Here is a 17,962-nt window from a genome sequence, read left to right as displayed (position 1 = left end):
ATTTTCCATTTTAAACAGGTGTATATTAAATATCTTCCTACCTTTTAATACATCTTTAAAAGTGCAGTATGAGCCACTTAACTTTCCTCAAATCCAAACGAAGACCAAATAATAATCAAATCATAAACAAGTTAGTGTTCAAATAACTTTATATGAGCATTTATTTAAACGTCACCATAGCAACAAAAAAAACAAGCATGCAAACAAAAACAGACAATTAAAGGAAATGATCAGGTGACACAAATGTATCCAGTAATAAATCAGCCACGTTGATAGAACTGACGTGAGAGAACTGTCCACCATGCTGAGTAGCATAATACTGCCACCTGATCACAATGACGCTTCAACATTTTAACATCAATAAAATAAGAGCTGCTGGCCGTTAAAGCATCGGAGCAACACGTTAATGTTGCCCCCCGGGTCCCCGCCCGGGTCCCCGGGGTCCCCCTCAGACCCCGAAGATGACCCTGAGGTCGGCCAGAGAGAGTTTGGAGACGGTGCTCCCCGTCCCCGACAGCACGTTCTGGGCCAGCTGCTTCTTCTTCAGCTGCAGCGTGGAGATCTTCTCCTCCACCGTGCCGCCGCACACGAACCTGGAAACAGGGACCGGACCGGACCGGAGCGGACCGGATCGTTAACAGACGCTCCCACAGCTCAACAACCAACATGAACACAACAGCTGACTGCTACCTGTGGATGGTGACATCTTTATGCTGCCCGACTCGGTAGATCCGGTCACAGGCCTGATCCTCCAGGGCCGGGTTCCTGTCACACAGGGTCAGGGGTCAAACTATTCACTAGGAACGTTTTGCTGTAGTGATTCTGTCTGTGAATGACGTTGGACACTTTGGAAACGTCCATGATGAACTATAGTTTCTACATCTCATCCATTCCAGGTGAACCAGCTGGAGGAGATAAACCACGAGTCTCACCAGTGCATGTCCATGAGGAAGAGGTGGTTCCCACCGATGAGGTTGAGTCCGACTCCTCCGGCACAAAGAGACACCAGCATCACCTTCAGCACAGACACATTCATACACATTTACTGTCCACCATCACACACATGGATCAATGCTTCTGCAAGTGTCTTTGTTGAGGTCCGGGACCAGGACCAGGTCCGGGACCAGGGTCAGGTCTGTGGGGGTTTACCTGCGGCCCGGCAGCGTTGGTGTTGAAGTCCTCCACCAGGTCCATGCGGTGTTTGGGGTTCACGGTCCCGTCGATGACGGCATATCTGAGCCCCATCTCCCGCAGGTGGACCGCCATGATCCGGAGCATGCTGGTCCACTGGGACACGATGACACTGCAGGTCACAGGGGTCACAGGGGAGAGCCACCACAGGTGAGGGGGTCTGAGATATATATATATATATATATATATATATATATATATTACTAATAATACTACTACGCTTCTGTCTGAAGAAGACGATGATGAAGAAGAAGAAGAGTGTTTGTGTCTCACCTCTTCTGATCGGGTCCCTTCTCCCGGATCGACTGCAGCTCAGAGGCGATGGCAGCGATCTGGAGAAGAGGAAGAGTTATTGATCTGTAGTCAGACCTGATCAGCTAAACGAGGACCTTCTGATCATAAACACGGTCGTTCCCGTTTCACTGGTGGTCTATATTATAGGACTTGGTGTGAGGTCAGAGGTCGCCCACCTTGGTGCTCTCCCTGGAGTCCTCGAACAGCCGCGAGGGGAAGCGGGTGCCGTTGAGGGCCACGGTGTCAGAGGGCTGGGTGTCGGAGGGCCGGGGGTCGGAGGTCAGAGACAGAGCGTTGAGCTGCTCCTCCAGAGACAAGACGACGCCGTCGGCCTGCAGCTCCGACGTGTCCAGAGTCTGAGAGGAGGAGGAGATCCGGTTATCATCAGGGTTACTAATTATAAAATATCATTTTATAATCCAGCTGCTGTTTTTAATAAATACAAACTATCAAAGAGTCATTTGAACTGTGAGCCAAACCGCTGGACTCCCAAAACCAAGGTGTTCAGATTCAACTAAAGCTCACGCCGCCGCCGCCGCCGGCTGACAGGAAGAACAAGACAACCGTTAGAGCATTCAGATGTGGCACATCTAAAAGAAGACCATCAATGAGGCGTCTCTGAAACCGTCCAGCCCGCCTGCGTCTCACAGGCTTTAGTTAAACTAAAGGTTTCTTCAGCTTCATAGAGAACGTGGGTGAGCGAGGACCACGTGGTGACCTGGTCAGATACCTTCTTCAGCAGCGACAGGTGACAGCAGCACTGACGCAGACGCAGCAGCAGCGACAGGATGTGGACGGTGCTGGACGCCTGCTGGGGCTGCTGGGAGCTCGCCGCCGCCGCCGCGGGGTCGGCCTGTGACACGCCGAACTCCTGGGCCACTGGGGAATCAGACACACGGGGTTTAGACACACAGCTCTCTGGAAGGAAAACCAAAATAAAAATATATATAAATATACAGGATAAAACCATGACGTGGTTCGTCACCTTTGTCAAAGGGGTTGGAGGCGTTTCTCTGTGTGACATCACTTCCTTCGTGTCTCTTCAGGTAATTCTGCAGCGTCGATCTGGAGAAGAAGAGAAAACCTTCACCTTTCCTGACTGAGCTGCTTCATCAGAGTCCTTCAAAAGGGAATATTATCGTTTTCCTGTTCAGATTTAAGCCAAGGTTGAAGTCACGTTTATTCCTGTTTTCTGGGTTCCTCATGGAACCCGTCATTACCACACGATAACATCAGAATAACTTCTAGAACAATGAAGCCACTCTTATTACAGCTGATCGTTTGAAAGCTTCCTGACCAGAAAGAAGAGGAAAGCCTGAAAAGCATCGTCCACGGAGGCCGAGAGGTTCTACCTCCTTTATGAAACAGGGTGATGTTGTAATACTTGTTTCGGCCACAAGAGGCTGAAGTCCGCCTCATGCTCTAAAGTCTTTGTCCCAAAGGAGATGCGTGTTGGACGGAAGGCTTCCATATTAAATACATGACTAAGTTCATTTGACATCATTTCTGCACGTTTCCATAGAACCGGGATCCGGGTTCATTCAGAACCCCAGACTGATACCTGGACTGGGCGAAGACCACGTCGTACACGGCCTGCTCATCCTGGGACAGTTTCAGCTGATGCACCTCGCAGGTCCGATCAGGAAGAGAGACCTGAGACAGATCCAGAGTCAGGCAGAGACAATGATAGAATAATAATGGTACTAGAGACCAGGTCCAGTCCCCACCAGTGGTTTCCCTTTGGAGTCCAGCTGGCCTTTGGTCCGGCGGAGCAGCAGGGTCCGGGTCAGGATGTTGAGTCTCTCGCGGCCCCTGTTGGATCCGTTGTCCACCTGAGCTTTCCACACTTTGTACTCGTTGAACGGAGAACAGCGCAGGAACCTGAACACCAATACATGAACACAGATGTGTGAGGCCGGGTCTCAGTTTGAGGCGCTCCAGACCGTAGACCAGACCGTAGACCTGCCCGTGTGTGTCTTACTTGAGCAGCGAGTACATGTCCAGCAGGTTGTTCTGGATCGGGGTCCCGGTGACGGCCCAGCGGGATCCGGCCCTCAGCCGGCAGACCGCCATGGACGTCTGCACTTTGGGGTTCTTGATGTTGTGGGCTTCGTCCAGGACCACACGGGCCCAGGTGACCCGCAGGAGAGGAGCCGAGCTAGACGGCTGGGGGGGGGACAGGCAGAACCTTAGACCTGGACCGCATCCACCCAGTTCCTGCGTCTCATGAACCTGGGAAACCAGAGTCCATCTTAAACCTAAATCACTCACCACGTCGTCAGCCTCTGAGCTGGGCTTCTCAGCGCCCCCCTTCTGGACGGGGTCCTCCTTCTGGACGGGGACCTCCTTAGAGACCAGACTGTATGTGGTCACCACCACGTCATGGCCTGCCAGCCTGGGGGGGACAGACAGAGACCACGTTCACTCAGACCTCCTTTCTACTTTATCCTGTGGAGGACGAAGCCTGAAGTTTAAGGAGGAGTCATAATTCAACATGATCACACTGAAACCTGGTTCAGGGTCTGCACGGCTCTCCAGAGACTGGAACCAGAGACCTGTACAGGTCTCCAGAGAATGGAACCAGCCTGTAGGGGTCTCCAGAGACAGGAACCAGCCTGTACAGGTCTCCAGAGACAGGAACCAGCCTGTACAGGTCTCCAGAGACAGGAACCAGCCTGTACGGGTCTCCAGAGACAGGAACCAGCCTGTACGGGTCTCCAGAGACAGGAACCAGCCTGTACGGGTCTCCAGAGACTGGAACCAGAGACCTGTACGGGTCTCCAGAGACCAGAACCAGCCTATAAGGATCTCCAAAGACCGGAACCAGCCTGTACAGGTCTCCAGAGACAGGAACCAGCCTGTACGGGTCTCCAGAGACAGGAACCAGCCTGTACGGGTCTCCAGAGACAGGAAGCAGAGACCTGTACAGGTCTCCAGAGACAGGAACCAGCCTGTACGGGTCTCCAGAGACAGGAAGCAGAGACCTGTACAGGTCTCCAGAGACAGGAACCAGCCTGTACGGGTCTCCAGAGACCTTGGAACCAGCCTGTACAGGTCTCCAGAGACAGGAAGCAGAGACCTGTACAGGTCTCCAGAGACAGGAACCAGCCTGTACGGGTCTCCAGAGACAGGAAGCAGAGACCTGTACAGGTCTCCAGAGACAGGAACCAGCCTGTACGGGTCTCCAGAGACAGGAAGCAGAGACCTGTACAGGTCTCCAGAGACAGGAACCAGCCTGTACGGGTCTCCAGAGACAGGAACCAGCCTGTACAGGTCTCCAGAGACAGGAAGCAGAGACCTGTACGGGTCTCCAGAGACAGGAACCAGCCTGTACGGGTCTCCAGAGACCTTGGAACCAGCATCACACTCACACTGCGGCGCTCCTCTCCCGGGCCGGGCCGTGGTACAGGTACACGGAGAGCCGGGACGACTTCACGTGTCGGTCGATCTCCCTCTTCCAGTGGTGGACCAGGGAGGCGGGGCAGATGATCAGGGTTCCTTTAGAGACCACCAGGCTGGAGTCTGGGGGGTCAGCAGACACAGAATACAGACATCAGCTCATCCTCATGTGAAGTAGACCGCGATGACCGAGAGAAGGCTTTACCGGTTTTGGAGATCCAGCTCTCCAGCTTCTTCTCCTCCTTCTGGTCCACGTCCTGTTTGGACCGGATCTTCTTGGCCAGGATGAGAGCGATCATGGTCAGGGTTTTGCCCAGACCCATGTCATCGGCTGGACCCCCAAGAAGAAGAAAGGAACATGAATGTCTGACCCGGAGGCTTCATTTAAAGGCTGTCACGGCTACTCGTTTATCATTTAAGAACTTTGATTAAAGGGATCTTATTTTGGCGGGGAGAAACGGCATCATCCTGCAGCTCTCTTTCATTTTGTGTCCCGTAGAACACAACCTTATGATTGATTACTCATCAGTCTCCTCTGTGACCTCGTTAGTAAAGGTCACGGTGAACTTACCCAGAATTCCTCCACAGGGGTTCTGGTCCTCCCTCCAGAGCAGCCAGGCCAGAGCTCTCCTCTGATGGGGCAGCAGCGACACCTAGCAGCCAATCACAAGAGGATGATGTCATCGGAGTAACGTGCGTCAACATGCTTGCTGAGTCATGTTTCTATGCCAGAACGAGTGAACGGCTGAAGCAGCGCCACCTTCAGGCCCTTGGGGTCCGGGGCCTGGTCCTCAGCGTCGGGGCAGGACTCCTGGGACCTGTGGAGGTGGTCGATGGTCTCGCAGGTGGCGTTCTTCACCGCCAGCAGACGGTCCTGCGTCATCCTGCCCCCGTAGAAGGCCTGGACCTGAGGGTTGGCTGCAAACACCAAGAGTCACAACTTTAATAGTTGATAATGAATATCTCACATTTTAATGCTTCAAATGACACAGATCTGGTCTGACAGACTTCCAAACAGTCACAGGAGGGTCTCCAGCCTACCTCCATAGGTCTGGGAGCATCCCTGGCTCAGCTGGAGGTCAAGGGAGCTGCTGGGGGCTTGGTGTCGTGAGGGGGCCGGGGCAGCGGGGACCAGGATGGCGCCGCCTTGCCGGCTGAACGGGTTCACCATGCTGCTGCCAGCATCACGGAGGCCACTTTCATCCTGGGACCCTGACAGGGATTCACACCTTTCAGAATGATGTTCTTATGTCCCCAGGTAAGCCCCGCCCCCTAAAGTCTGGTGGACTCTAAATTGACCTGTCAATCAGCAGGTAAGCCCCGCCCCCTAAAGCATCCTCTGCTTTCTGGTCTGGTGGACTCTAAATGGACCATAATGTACTAAATGAACATCATGCTGGATTGAAGAAGACTTGAAACTAGAGATTGAGACCATAAACTCATGTTTACAATGTTTACTGAGATAATACATCAAGAGAGAAGTAGGACCATTTTCTCATAGACTTCTATACAACCAGAGAGGAGTCGCCCCCTGGTGGCCAGCAGAGAGAAGTAGGACCATTTTCTCATAGACTTCTATACAACCAGAGAGGAGTCGCCCCCTGGTGGCCAGCAGAGAGAAGTAGGACCATTTTCTCATAGACTTCTATACAACCAGAGAGGAGTCGCCCCCTGGTGGCCAGCAGAGAGAAGTAGGACCATTTTCTCATAGACTTCTATACAACCAGAGAGGAGTCGCCCCCTGGTGGCCAGCAGAGAGAAGTAGGACCATTTTCTCATAGACTTCTATACAACCAGAGAGGAGTCGCCCCCTGGTGGCCAGCAGGGAGGATTGTGGGTGAGTAGTTACCGGGCTGAGCAGCGGCGGTGAGGCTCAGAGACTCCAGCGTGGCCTCCAGCTCTCTGACCTGAGTCCTCAGACGCTCCCCTTTATCTGGCAGAGCCGCCACGTTCACCACGGACAGCGTGGCCTAGACAGGAAACAGGAAACAGGGATCAGCAGACCGATGGAAACATGACCGGACCCTCAGAGGAGCCGGGTCATCAGTGAAAACAAGAAGAATCAAGGTCACAAGTCAACCGAGTCTTCAGGCACAAGAATGAACTTTGATCTTAAAAGTTTGGACGAGGAGGTGGACTGTTGTAAGTTATGAATAATAATAATATTTCTCATGTTCCCTCACCTTCTTCTGTTGGAGCTGAGTGGAGAGCAGACTGTGAAGGCCTCTGGGATCTCCCTGCTGACCTTTGACCTTGGAGGCCGGCTGGAACCCAGCGAAGGCCGTCAGGGTCTTTTGAACGGCAGCAACGGGAGGAGTCTTCTGAGTGGCAGGCGTCACCGAGACCACCACGACATCATCATCATCATCATCTTCATCTTCAGCAGCAGGCTCTGAGGACTCTGCCTGGGCTGGTTTCCTGGACTCTGGACCAGGTCTACTGTCTTTTACAGGAGGGTCACAGGGTTCACCGTTGCCGGGTTGCTGGGGCGAGTCCATGTGAGGATCCTGTGAGACCTGGTTTGTTTTCTCTGGAGGAACAGTCTTCACTCCTGCTTCTCCCTGATCCGAGTCCTTCTGGGTGGTCTGGTCCCTGACCCCCTCTGTGGTCTGGGATCTGACCCCCTCGGTGGTCTGGTCTCTGACCTGCTCCCCACTGCTCTCGCCCTTCTCCTCATCTGAAACTCTCTTCTTCACAGTCATCCCCGGTGGGAGTGGTCTTCCTCGGTACGTATCAGCCTCCACGCCGACGACGCCCTGCACATTTTCTTTCTGGTGACGTCCTCTCCCCTCGCCATGGTGACCTCCCTCGCCACCTCTCTCCTCGCCATGGTGACCTCCCTCGCCGCCTCTCTCCTCGCCATGGTGACCTCCCTCGCCGCCTCTCTCCTCTTTTCTCGAGGCTTTGAAGGGGTTTCGAACGGGCGGCAGGCAGGAAGGCTGCAGCCGCGCGTCAGAAAGAGGGTTTCTCTGTTCCTTCTCCGGCTGCAACCACGGGAGACAGACAGGACATGTTAACAGCTGAGAGACAGACAGGACATGTTAACAGCTGAGAGACAGATAGCACATGTAACCAGCTGAGAGACAGACAGGACATGTAACCAGCTGAGAGACAGACAGGACATGTTAACAGCTGAGAGACAGACAGGACATGTAAACAGCTGAGAGACAGACAGGACATGTAAACAGATGAGAGACAGACAGGACATGTAAACAGATGAGAGACAGACAGGACATGTAAACAGCTGAGAGACAGACAGGACATGTAAACAGCAGACAGACAGGACATGTTAACAGCTGAGAGACAGGACATGTAACCAGCTGAGAGACAGACAGGACATGTAAACAGCTGAGAGACAGACAGGACATGTAAACAGCAGACAGACAGGACATGTAAACAGCTGAGAGACAGGACATGTAACCAGCTGAGAGACAGACAGGACATGTAAACAGCTGAGAGACAGACAGGACATGTAAACAGCAGAGAGACAGACAGGACATGTTAACAGCAGAGAGACAGACAGGACATGTAAACAGCTGAGACAGGACAAGTAACCAGCTGAGAGACAGACAGGACATGTAAACAGCTGAGAGACAGACAGCACATGTAAACAGCTGAGACAGGACATGTAACCAGCTGAGAGACAGACAGGACATGTAAACAGCTGAGAGACAGACAGGACATGTCTTACTGCAGTCCACGGCACGCTTCCACACCACCGCTGGCCCGCTCGTTTACCCATGATGCACCTGTAGAACAACCTGTGGCTCTGCTGCTGGAGGCTGAAGGTGAGCGCCTGCAGCTCCACCGTGGAGTCTTCATGGTGGAGGCAGCAGGACGGCGGGATGCTGAGGAGACACATTCATCTGGGATCAATAATGGGTCGATCCACCCACTGCCCACTCCGAATGGTTCAGCCCAGCTCCACATGAAGTGCTGTTTCACCACCGACTATTAGAAATCTAACATCTCACATCTTTACTTGTTTTCAGTTTCAGTTGTTTTCAGATCCAAGTCTGCCCGACGGTGACGTCAGTGACCTTACCTGGCCACGTGACTGAAGTTGCAGCCCTGCTTGTCAACGCAGACGTAGAAGCTTCTGCCTTTATTGGGTCCATCTTTGACGCCCGTCTTTAACATACACACGCTGCCTGTGGGAGACCAACACACACACGTTGTTTCCGGTTAGCTGCGTGGCGAGTTCGTCCGGCTACGTCACAGAAACCTCGTCACGCGCACAACATAACTGTGACGTCTGGAAACTTAACATGTACGTTTTCTAACAACTAACTAGCATGAACTCACCGTGGACGTCACACAGAACCTTCTCCATTGTTCAGCTCGGTCGGCGGCGCCGCTGACTCGACGGGCTTCAAACTCAGTGTTTTCGTATCGACCAATCGCAGCGGCCAGAGAGCACATCCGGTGCACGTAATTTCAGTATAAAAGTTGACGTGCGTATTAGTTAATACAAATCACATACGTTTTCCATAAAGTACACATACAACAACGTATATGTATATAATGTGTTTTTTTGATACGTAAGAAATTCTCAACACAAAGTAAAAACTTAACAGTAGGCCATTTTTTAGTATCTCGGCAACTTTTATTGTGAAATATGTTTTAAGAAGCGCCGTTAAACCGGATATACATGAAAGCTAGTTTAAAAAATGCTATTCAACACGAATGTATTTTTTAAATATTCTATAAATGCGTAGTTGACACGTGGCGTAAACAAAAAAAAACAAACAGAAAAAAACAGCGTACATTAAAAAAACTAAAAAACAACTACATTACCCACAATGCAACACCAGCGGGTTTTTTTTACTCTCGCGGGCTTTGTTTTGATCTGGCGGCAGGCTTCGAATCTTCCGTTGTTTTTAAAACGCAGTTTCTCCCCGGTAACACCGCGTCCCGCCCCTTTAAAGGTGGATTATACGCAGCTTTACACTTTTAAACGTTGCGCATGTATTGACCGCGTGACGACAGAGGAACTAACTTTTTATGTCACGGGGAAGTTAGCCTGCTAACAACAGGTAAGCACCCGGACCCGGCTGAACCGGACCGGGAGCGTCGTCTAAACGTGCGGAGAGCCGGATCGTGGACTCTTGTCACGTAAACCGACCCGCCGCCGTGACGTGTGAAACGTGTTTCTACGTAACCCGGTGACTGCGTATATTTAGTGTTCGTGTAGGATGGCGTGTATTCGCGGTGTGATTAACCCGTAACCTGTCACCATAATCTGTCCTTCAAATCCCGGATTAGCGCGCCTTGCCCGGGGCGGGCGTCATGTCATCCCCAGCCGGGCTTCGGTTCTCCCGGGCGGACTTCTTGGCGCGGTGGACGCCGAGCAGCACCAGAGCCGGGGTGATCCTCAGCCCTGGCCCGCCGGACGTGGCCGCCTCTTTGGGCCTCGCTGCCCTGGAGCCGGACGACTCCTTCGGCTCGGACTTCGCGCCGCTGCCCGGCTCCGCGGACAGCAGCTGCCTGGGCGGCGGGGATGGACCTGCCCGGTCCCCCGGAGGAGAGCAGGCCCGGGATGAGGGGCCAGTGAGCCGGCTGTCCTACGAGCCCTCCAGACCCCCACAGGGACGGGTGGACCGTCTGGAGGGAATGGCAGACAAAGCCCAGGATCTGCCCGTAATGGTGAAGCTGGATCAGGTCAGAATCTAATAATAATGCATGTTCTTTATGGGACACCTTACATGTACACTTACAATAATAACAGATCAAACATTAAAACAAGGAGCAGGCAGAGATGAGACTGGTTCTCATAACAATAACAAGTTGTGTTTAATAATCTCAAGCAGAATACACAACATTAACACAACAAATACTTTTAAATTAAAAGCCAGAAACATGCCAGCTGGACTCGACAGCCCCCCCACCAGGACTATTGAAGTGCTGATGATTTTGATGAGTTTATTGTGATAAACTCCATTGATACTGGAGAACATCCTTTAGCTGCAGGCTGAAGCAACATATTATATGTGTACTATTTTAATACACCTGCAACAACATATTCATTACGTCGCTAGGATGCTGATCACTGCGTTGACGCCTCCTCTCTGGGCTATTAAGTGTTTGCACCCTGAGGCTATTCATGTCTGAGGACGGAAGTCGTGTGACTGTTAATGTTAACTCACACATCAGAAAACCACTGAGGTGGACTTTGTGTCACGAGGTCACAAGTTCACCAAACACCGTGACCCGTGAGTTAATCTGAAGGGCGGAGTCTAAATGTGTTCACTGCTACGCGGTGCGTTGTGTGTTTGTGCAGTTGAGGAAGTGGCAGCAGCACATGCAGGAGCAGCTGAAAGCTCATCAGCTGGAGGAGCTCCTCCGCCTCCAGGAGGAGCAGCAGAGGCTGCTGGGAAAGATGACCGGATCCCAGCACGGCACAGGAGGTAGAACAAAGACCAGAAGACCTGCAGTGATAAGACGTCACATGTATGAGCCTCACGTCCGTGTCTTACAGAGACTTCCTGTCTGTCCGGAGCAGAATGGGAGGACGACTCTGTCCAGGGAGCCGGTGATTACACCGACACCCCCGACAGCCCCCTCGTAACCTGCCCTGGGGTCCCACCGGGTGCCTCCTGTGGCCCCCGGGAGGACCGAGGGCCCTCGCCTGCACAGAGCCAGGAGCGCCTACCACGAGGTCCAGGTCATCCGGAGCTGGAGGGTGAGGGAAATGTTTTCAACCTTATCGGAAACGACACGTTTACCGTCGCAGTCATTATCGGGTTGTGGAGACGAATCACTTCCAACGGCGTTTCTCTCTCCAGACTCGTGGCTCTCCAGAGGAGACGACGAGGAGCGGGATGACACGCTGACACCAGGTGATGGCGTCGCGCCGACTGGAGACGACAGCAGAGATGAAGTCTTCTATGAAAGGTAGGAACTACTCGTTGGACTCAACAGCAGACACACGGCAGCCTCTCTTAGGTTTCCTGTTTTCACGAGTGTATTTGCTGCATGTTAGTTTGCCCTGTATGCGTCTGTGCCCTCAGACCTATAAAGCCGGGCATCGGGGGTCAGACGAAGACGTTTGAGGAGCTGCTGGAGGAGCAGCTGAGGGTGGAGGAGCAGAGGATGAAGTCTGCCCGGCAGCAGCAGGTCAGATATAACGAGGAAGGGGAAGCAATGAAACCGAGAATTCTGTTTTTAAATTGAAAAGTCTTTATTCGTTTATTTTAATCCTTAATTATTGCATACACAAATAAACTAGCACTGAAACGGCTCAGGGCAATCCAGGTTCTCATGAGAAACGTGTCCTTACCTTCACAGAGCCAAGATGGAGGCGATGCTGCACGCGCCCCCAAGCAGCCGTTCCTGAAGCGAGGAGACGGCCTCTCAAGGTTCTCCAACACTCGCAAAGCCTCGTTACCGAAGCCGGGGCTGAAGAAAGTCCAGACCAGGGTGATCTCACGCAGCCACTCAGAGCCCGCCGCCCTCCAGAGAGGAAACATCCTCCAGCGACTTCCTGTCCAGCGGAAAACCGCCACGCTCAACAAGGAGAACAGGCTGCGAGGCGTCAGCTCGCCACCTCAGGACGTCCGAGCGGAGACGAAGGCGCCGCAGATGAAGGTTCTGGGAAGTCATCAAAGACACAACACACCCGAGCCCATTCAGACCGACACGGACGGCAGAAAGACCAAACCACCTCCGCCGAGGCTCGTTAAGGAGCAGAACAACCGGAAGGGGGGTCTGGCGGCTCAGGTGGCGAGGAACGCCAGTGCCAACAGGCAGCAGAACCCTGTGGGCGTGTCCAGAGGGCCAGAGAAGGCCCAACACGCCGCCACCGCCGCAGAGAGGTGGCGTGGCTCCACAGGAGGAGACGGCGTTCCACAGGAGGAGGCGTCGTTCCAGGAGCTGCGGCGGTGGGACTGCGAGCGGCGGCTGGAGAGCATGGAGCTGGGCGAGTTCGAGCTGCTGGAGCAGGCGGCCGAGGAGCTGTCCTTCTCCTCCAACTCCTCCTTCGTCATCAAGGTGATTGAACCGCTAAGTCCGGATGTGATGAGCCTGATCCTCAGATTGTAAGACTCTTCTGTTCCTGCAGGTTCTCCAGATGGACCAGCACCACCGGGGGCTCCACCCGCGACGCCTCTCCTCCACCCCCATCAAGTCCACACCCATGGGTGCAGGTGAGTGCAGCAGCGATGGCGGTTCCTTGAACTCGGTGAAGACGAGGGACGATGCACTCGAGGACGAGGAGGAACAGGAAACGCACGGCGACCACGATGAAGTTTCGTCCCGCGGCGGCTCTGAAGTGGAAGACCAGGATGTGGCGGTCAGACCTCCTTCGTTTCCCAGCATCCTTTGCTTCCCTGCACACACTAACCCGCCGTACGACAAGCGGTCGTACCAGGACGAGGACAGCTGCAGGGGCTCGGCCTCAGACGGCGAGTCCACGCTGATGGAGGAAGACGGGCATCAGGGGAGAGTCGTGTTCGACGACGACGACACGTGGAACGACCTGGAGGACGCCGTGGACGGAGCAGCCAATGGGAGCCGAGCAGTCAGTCCAGACGATGAGGTCACACTGCCCGGCCGGACTCTGGTGAAGAAGGGGAGCAACGTTGTGGATCTGGACCAGGACATGGACCAGGACACGGGTCCTCCTCCTGCCTCTCAGCTCATGACGAGGCTGTTCCCTTCCCTGAAGCCAAAGACCCAGAATGCACCTCTCCCTCCTTCACCTCCTCATGCTGCTGCTTCAGAGTCCAAAAAGTCAGAGGAGACGACCGGTGAGACACTTCTTCTACATCTTTAACCCTCTTACCGTATTCATACAGGTATGACACATTAGATTTAGGAATGACCCCTGACCTCTGGGTTTCAAGTTAATGACGTTCACCCCAGATACAATCAAAAACATCACGGGTCACATTCGTTTTCCTGTGTTCCTTTTGCAGATATGCTAATATCAGGCTGGTTTTTATCTAAACAGGAAATATATATATATATATATAGGATATATAGGAAACTCACATTTCTGCTGCAGGTGATGATGAGGTCTCCCAGCTGAAGTCAATGCCATATATAGGCTCTGATCACACCAGGCTCCTCCCACTTCCTGTCATCGGTGTAAGTTTTTATTGACCTGCGATCCCGACGTTGTGCAGGAATCCTCAACGTCAGGGGGAGTTAAGCCCAAGTTATGCTTCCGCGTCGACACAACGCAAGGGGGCTTGCGGACCCCTTACGTCCTTGCGGACCCCCCTTTAGGTGTGAAGGAGGCTGTTAGTTGGGGAGGCGCCACCTACTGATGAAAGGACAGTACTGCACCAAGCGAATGCAGAGTGAAGGGCGTGACACGTGGGTGTTGTTCTGTCGTCTGCAGGCCAGCAGGTCCAGTCCAGACAGCTGAGGGAGAGACTGGTTGAACTGGAGATAGAGATCCAGAGATTCAAGAAGGAGAACGCCGCCCTCGCTGCGCTCCGACGCGACAACGAGGAGACCCAGCAACAACTCAGGTGACGCCTCCTCCCCTTCCTGCCGATGCATTCAGGTTCTCCTTCCCGTCCGTGTGAACGTCACTCTGCTGTTCTCCTCGTAGGAAAGAGCGGTCGGCCTTCGAGCAGCTGAAGACCGAGGAGCTCGCCAAGTTCGAGGAGCACAAGCGGGAGGAGAACAGGAAGCTGCAGAAGGAGCGCAAACTGTTTGAGAGGCACGCGGCGGCCGCCAGAGCCGTACCCGACAAGAAGGAGCGGGAGGAGATCCAGGTGAGCTCACATGGAGGTTACCTGGCATTCTCCTCCTCCTCTAACCCCCGTCCTCCTCCTCTAACCCCCGTCCTCCTCCTCCTCTGACCTCTGTCCTCCTCTAACCCCCGTCCTCCTCTAACCCCCGTCCTCCTCCAGGCCCTGAAGCAGCAGCTGAGCTCCCTGCAGGAGGAGCTGAGAGGGAGGGAGGGTCGCTGGGCCTCCTCTCACAGCCGTCTGAGGCAGCAGGTCGACTCCCTCAGCCAGGAGAACGCTTCCCTCCGGGACGAGGTACCTGCCTGACCTCTGACCTTTCAACATGTTAAACATCTGTATCTGTAGGAGACACATGTGAACCCGACCACAGCTGGTATCTCTTCAGGGTATCAAAGCTGGATTTAGAATATTTTAACTTTCCCACGGGAAGCCACCAGACAATATCTGTTATTGTGAGACATGACTCTGACAATGCTTACTAACCAAAACGGGCAGAGCTAGAGCAGCAACTCCTGAGTTCCAGTTAAATGACTGTTTTTGTCAATGAAGTCTGGTGGCTGAAAATAGTAAAAACTGACGATGGAGGAGAACCTCATCGAACCACAAAAACATGTGTCTGTTCCTTTAAACGAGCCCAGCACAAACTACAAGCTGCAGCCATGTTGTTCTGTTTTAATTTAAGATCCGTGTGTTGGAGAAGCTCCGCCTCAGCACCTTGAAGAAAACCGCCATTATTACAGACGACGAGACGAAGGACGGTCGCAGTGCACGTGACAACAGTGCACGTGACAACAGTGCACGTGAGAACAGCGTGTCGTCTGTGGCCAAAGGAGTGAAGTTCGCTGTAAGAACGTTTGTACCATTTTTGATATCCAGCGTCATAAACAATCTTTAGTCCTGATGGTAACACTGACTCTCTCCAGAGTCCTCTGGACTCCAGAGGAGGAACCAGCAGCAACAGTCCTCCACAGAGCAACGCTGCCGCAGCCTCCACCAGGAGCTCCAAGGGGGCTTCAGGTACGCTGGGAGATTCCTACCACTGAAGACTAGCCACCAGTATTTCAGACGAGGGTTTCTGGAACACGAGTTAGCCGGTAACGGGGCTTTGGAGGATGAAATCAATCCAGGATTGATATTATATATCTGTGTTTTGTGTCGTCAGCAGGGATGAAGAGCAGCCTGCGGAGGTCATCGGGTCCACCCTCCTCATCCTCCTCCTCTTTGCCTGGCAGGAGGACTGAGGACAGCAGGAACCAGGACAAACCGCCACACCAGGACTCACATGACTCCTCTCCGGTAAGAGACTTCAACAGAGACCGTTGACAGATCCATCTGGTCCTTCTGGTCTTGTTCCAGTCTATCTGGTCTTCGTTCAGGGTCGTGGGGGGCCGACCTGGACACGCTGTCTGATAATCTGTTGTTTTGGTCGTGGTAGAAAGGAGGTTTTCTGACCGGCGAAGCAGAAGAGCGAGAACCAACTGAGGAGGTGGTCTGCCCCCCCGACGGGAAGGTGAGAACCAACGTCCTCCTTCAGTTCAGTCACTCTTTATGACAAACGTGTTCCCAGCGCCGCTCCCCATAACTAGCAAATAGCAAATATGATGATAAGAATGTCCGTTCTCCACGCAGGTATCTGTGATCAGACTCATAACCAATCAGATAGTTATTAGTAAATTAATATGCGTACATTTCTTTCAAGAGGAGCGGTGGCGTTAACGCCGGTTGTGATCCCTCCAGGTAGAAACGGTTCTGGCCGGTGGCGACCGCCTCATCGTGTTCAACAACGGGACCAAGAAGGAGGTCTCGGCCGACGGGCTGACGGTGAAGGTCACCTTCTTCAACGGAGACACCAAGGAGGTGACGGCCGACCAGCGAGTGGTGAGTCCGACGTGGCAGAACGCCACAGAGCTCCTCATGTGACCGAATCCACCGGTAACGCCATCTCCTTGTGCTCAGATCTACTTCTACGCCGACGCCAAGACCACCCACATCACCTACCCAGACGGCATGGAGGTCCTGCACTTCCCCAACAACCAGACCGGTGAGGCCGCCATCACGATTCATCTGGAATATTACTGGATTATCCTCATTGATGAGTACATGAGGAGGAGCATCAGCTTCATCAATAATCATCATATTAAGTTTTAATAATCTGAAAGGTTCTCGTCCAGTATTTAGTCACCACCAGGATTTAACGTTTATTCTCACTGGGTTCATGAAGTAGTAGTTCTAATCTCTAATTCTTCTGTGTGGTTCATGAATCCCCCGCTTCTTTGATTTCCGTTGCAGAAAAACTTTTCCCAGACGGCCGTAAAGAAATCACGTTCCCCGACCAGACGGTGAAGAACCTGTTCCCCGGCGGCGGCGAGGAGAGCGTGTTGACGGACGGGACCATCATACGAGTCAACCCGTAAGTAACGAGCTTCTGTTGGGATTTATTATCTCAGTAAACATTGTAAACATGAGTTTATGTCTCAATCTCTAGTTTCAAGTCTTCTTCAATCCAGCATGATGTTCATTTAGTACATTATGGTCCATTTAGAGTCCACCAGACCAGAAAGCAGGGGATGCTTTAGGGGGCGGGGCTTACCTGCTGATTGACAGGTTGCTACCAATGCTAGTTAGTTACTAAGATGACTTTAACACGAAGCTGTAGGGTTGATCTTGAATCATGAAGCTATAACTTTGTTAGCGGCTTCACACCAGAATCCACATGGATCCAGATCCAGTAAGGGTGCCATCACCATGACAACGTCTACCTTAATGAACACTAATTGCTCTTCCAGAGACGCCACCAAGGAGATCCTCTTCAACACGGGCCAGAAGGAGATCCACACGGCGGACTACAAGAGGAGGGAGTACCCCGACGGCACGGTGAAGACCGTCTACGCCGACGGCCGGCAGGAAACACGCTACCCCACCGGACGGCTCCGCATCAAAGACCGAGACGGCAACGTCCTCCTGGACAACGGCGCGTAGGGACGATGGCGTCTCGTACACAGGACAACACAGCTTCGATTCCCAGACAGACGTCTCACGTCTGAAACCTTCAACATGTTGCCGGTCAGAGGCAAAGCTGCAGCATCTTAATTCATGTTTTATACTTTTAAATATATTTATTTACTGTCAACATTAGATGATCCTTCATGGATCTTAATATCTTTGTTTACATTTCCAGGGAAGAATTAACTGTGGTGTTTTTAATTTGTAAAAATGTTAAATACATATTTATTTTCTTAGTTTACTGTATGTTTTTGTAAAATAAAGTGAATATTTTTGTTTTGATAATCATTGGTGAGGCCTGGACTATATCAGGATTAGAGGTTTGTCAAATATAGTTTATGAAACATGCTGACAGTAGACCTGTCCATGTTTGT

General features: G+C 52.6%; 2 protein-coding genes across 5 annotated transcripts; one reads left to right on the top strand and one right to left on the bottom strand.

Moving 5' to 3' along the window:
- Positions 1-137: 137 nt before the first annotated feature.
- ttf2 (transcription termination factor, RNA polymerase II) lies at positions 138-9,319 on the bottom strand. 3 transcript variants are annotated; one of them, XM_084022527.1, is made up of 23 exons: positions 9,190-9,319; positions 8,930-9,035; positions 8,576-8,732; positions 7,721-7,868; positions 7,068-7,687; positions 6,734-6,854; positions 5,926-6,096; positions 5,645-5,802; positions 5,456-5,537; positions 5,090-5,215; positions 4,857-5,007; positions 3,757-3,880; positions 3,467-3,651; positions 3,213-3,366; positions 3,047-3,138; positions 2,471-2,550; positions 2,216-2,364; positions 1,662-1,841; positions 1,465-1,523; positions 1,150-1,351; positions 933-1,015; positions 691-765; positions 138-593 (listed from the first exon to the last, which is right to left on the bottom strand). In XM_084022527.1, exons 1-23 carry the CDS (start codon positions 9,215-9,217, stop codon positions 449-451), a joined length of 3,396 nt encoding a protein of 1,131 aa, XP_083878653.1. In that variant the 5' UTR covers positions 9,218-9,319; the 3' UTR covers positions 138-448. The 3 variants fall into 3 exon arrangements, with proteins under 3 accessions (XP_083878653.1, XP_083878652.1, XP_083878654.1); XM_084022526.1 differs by having other exon boundaries at positions 7,068-7,868; XM_084022528.1 differs by having other exon boundaries at positions 1,150-1,303; positions 7,068-7,868; positions 9,190-9,318.
- A 421-nt stretch (positions 9,320-9,740) lies between these two features.
- cpap (centrosome assembly and centriole elongation protein) lies at positions 9,741-17,824 on the top strand. Of its 2 annotated transcripts, none has more exons than XM_084023228.1 (18): positions 9,741-10,545; positions 11,165-11,291; positions 11,387-11,566; positions 11,670-11,778; positions 11,895-12,000; positions 12,172-12,873; positions 12,944-13,631; positions 14,228-14,360; positions 14,444-14,609; positions 14,748-14,879; positions 15,268-15,429; positions 15,509-15,602; positions 15,751-15,881; positions 16,021-16,095; positions 16,323-16,463; positions 16,542-16,626; positions 16,875-16,995; positions 17,372-17,824. In XM_084023228.1, exons 1-18 carry the CDS (start codon positions 10,174-10,176, stop codon positions 17,562-17,564), a joined length of 3,717 nt encoding a protein of 1,238 aa, XP_083879354.1. In that variant the 5' UTR covers positions 9,741-10,173; the 3' UTR covers positions 17,565-17,824. The 2 variants fall into 2 exon arrangements, with proteins under 2 accessions (XP_083879354.1, XP_083879353.1); XM_084023227.1 differs by having other exon boundaries at positions 11,363-11,566.
- Positions 17,825-17,962: the final 138 nt, after the last annotated feature.

Source organism: Eutrigla gurnardus (genome assembly GCF_963514095.1).
Source record: "Eutrigla gurnardus genome assembly, chromosome: 12".
NCBI classification, from domain to species: Eukaryota; Metazoa; Chordata; class Actinopteri; order Perciformes; family Triglidae; genus Eutrigla; species Eutrigla gurnardus.
The sequence above is the reverse complement of the archived record's forward strand: the minus strand, read 5'-3'. Positions and strand labels throughout refer to the sequence as shown.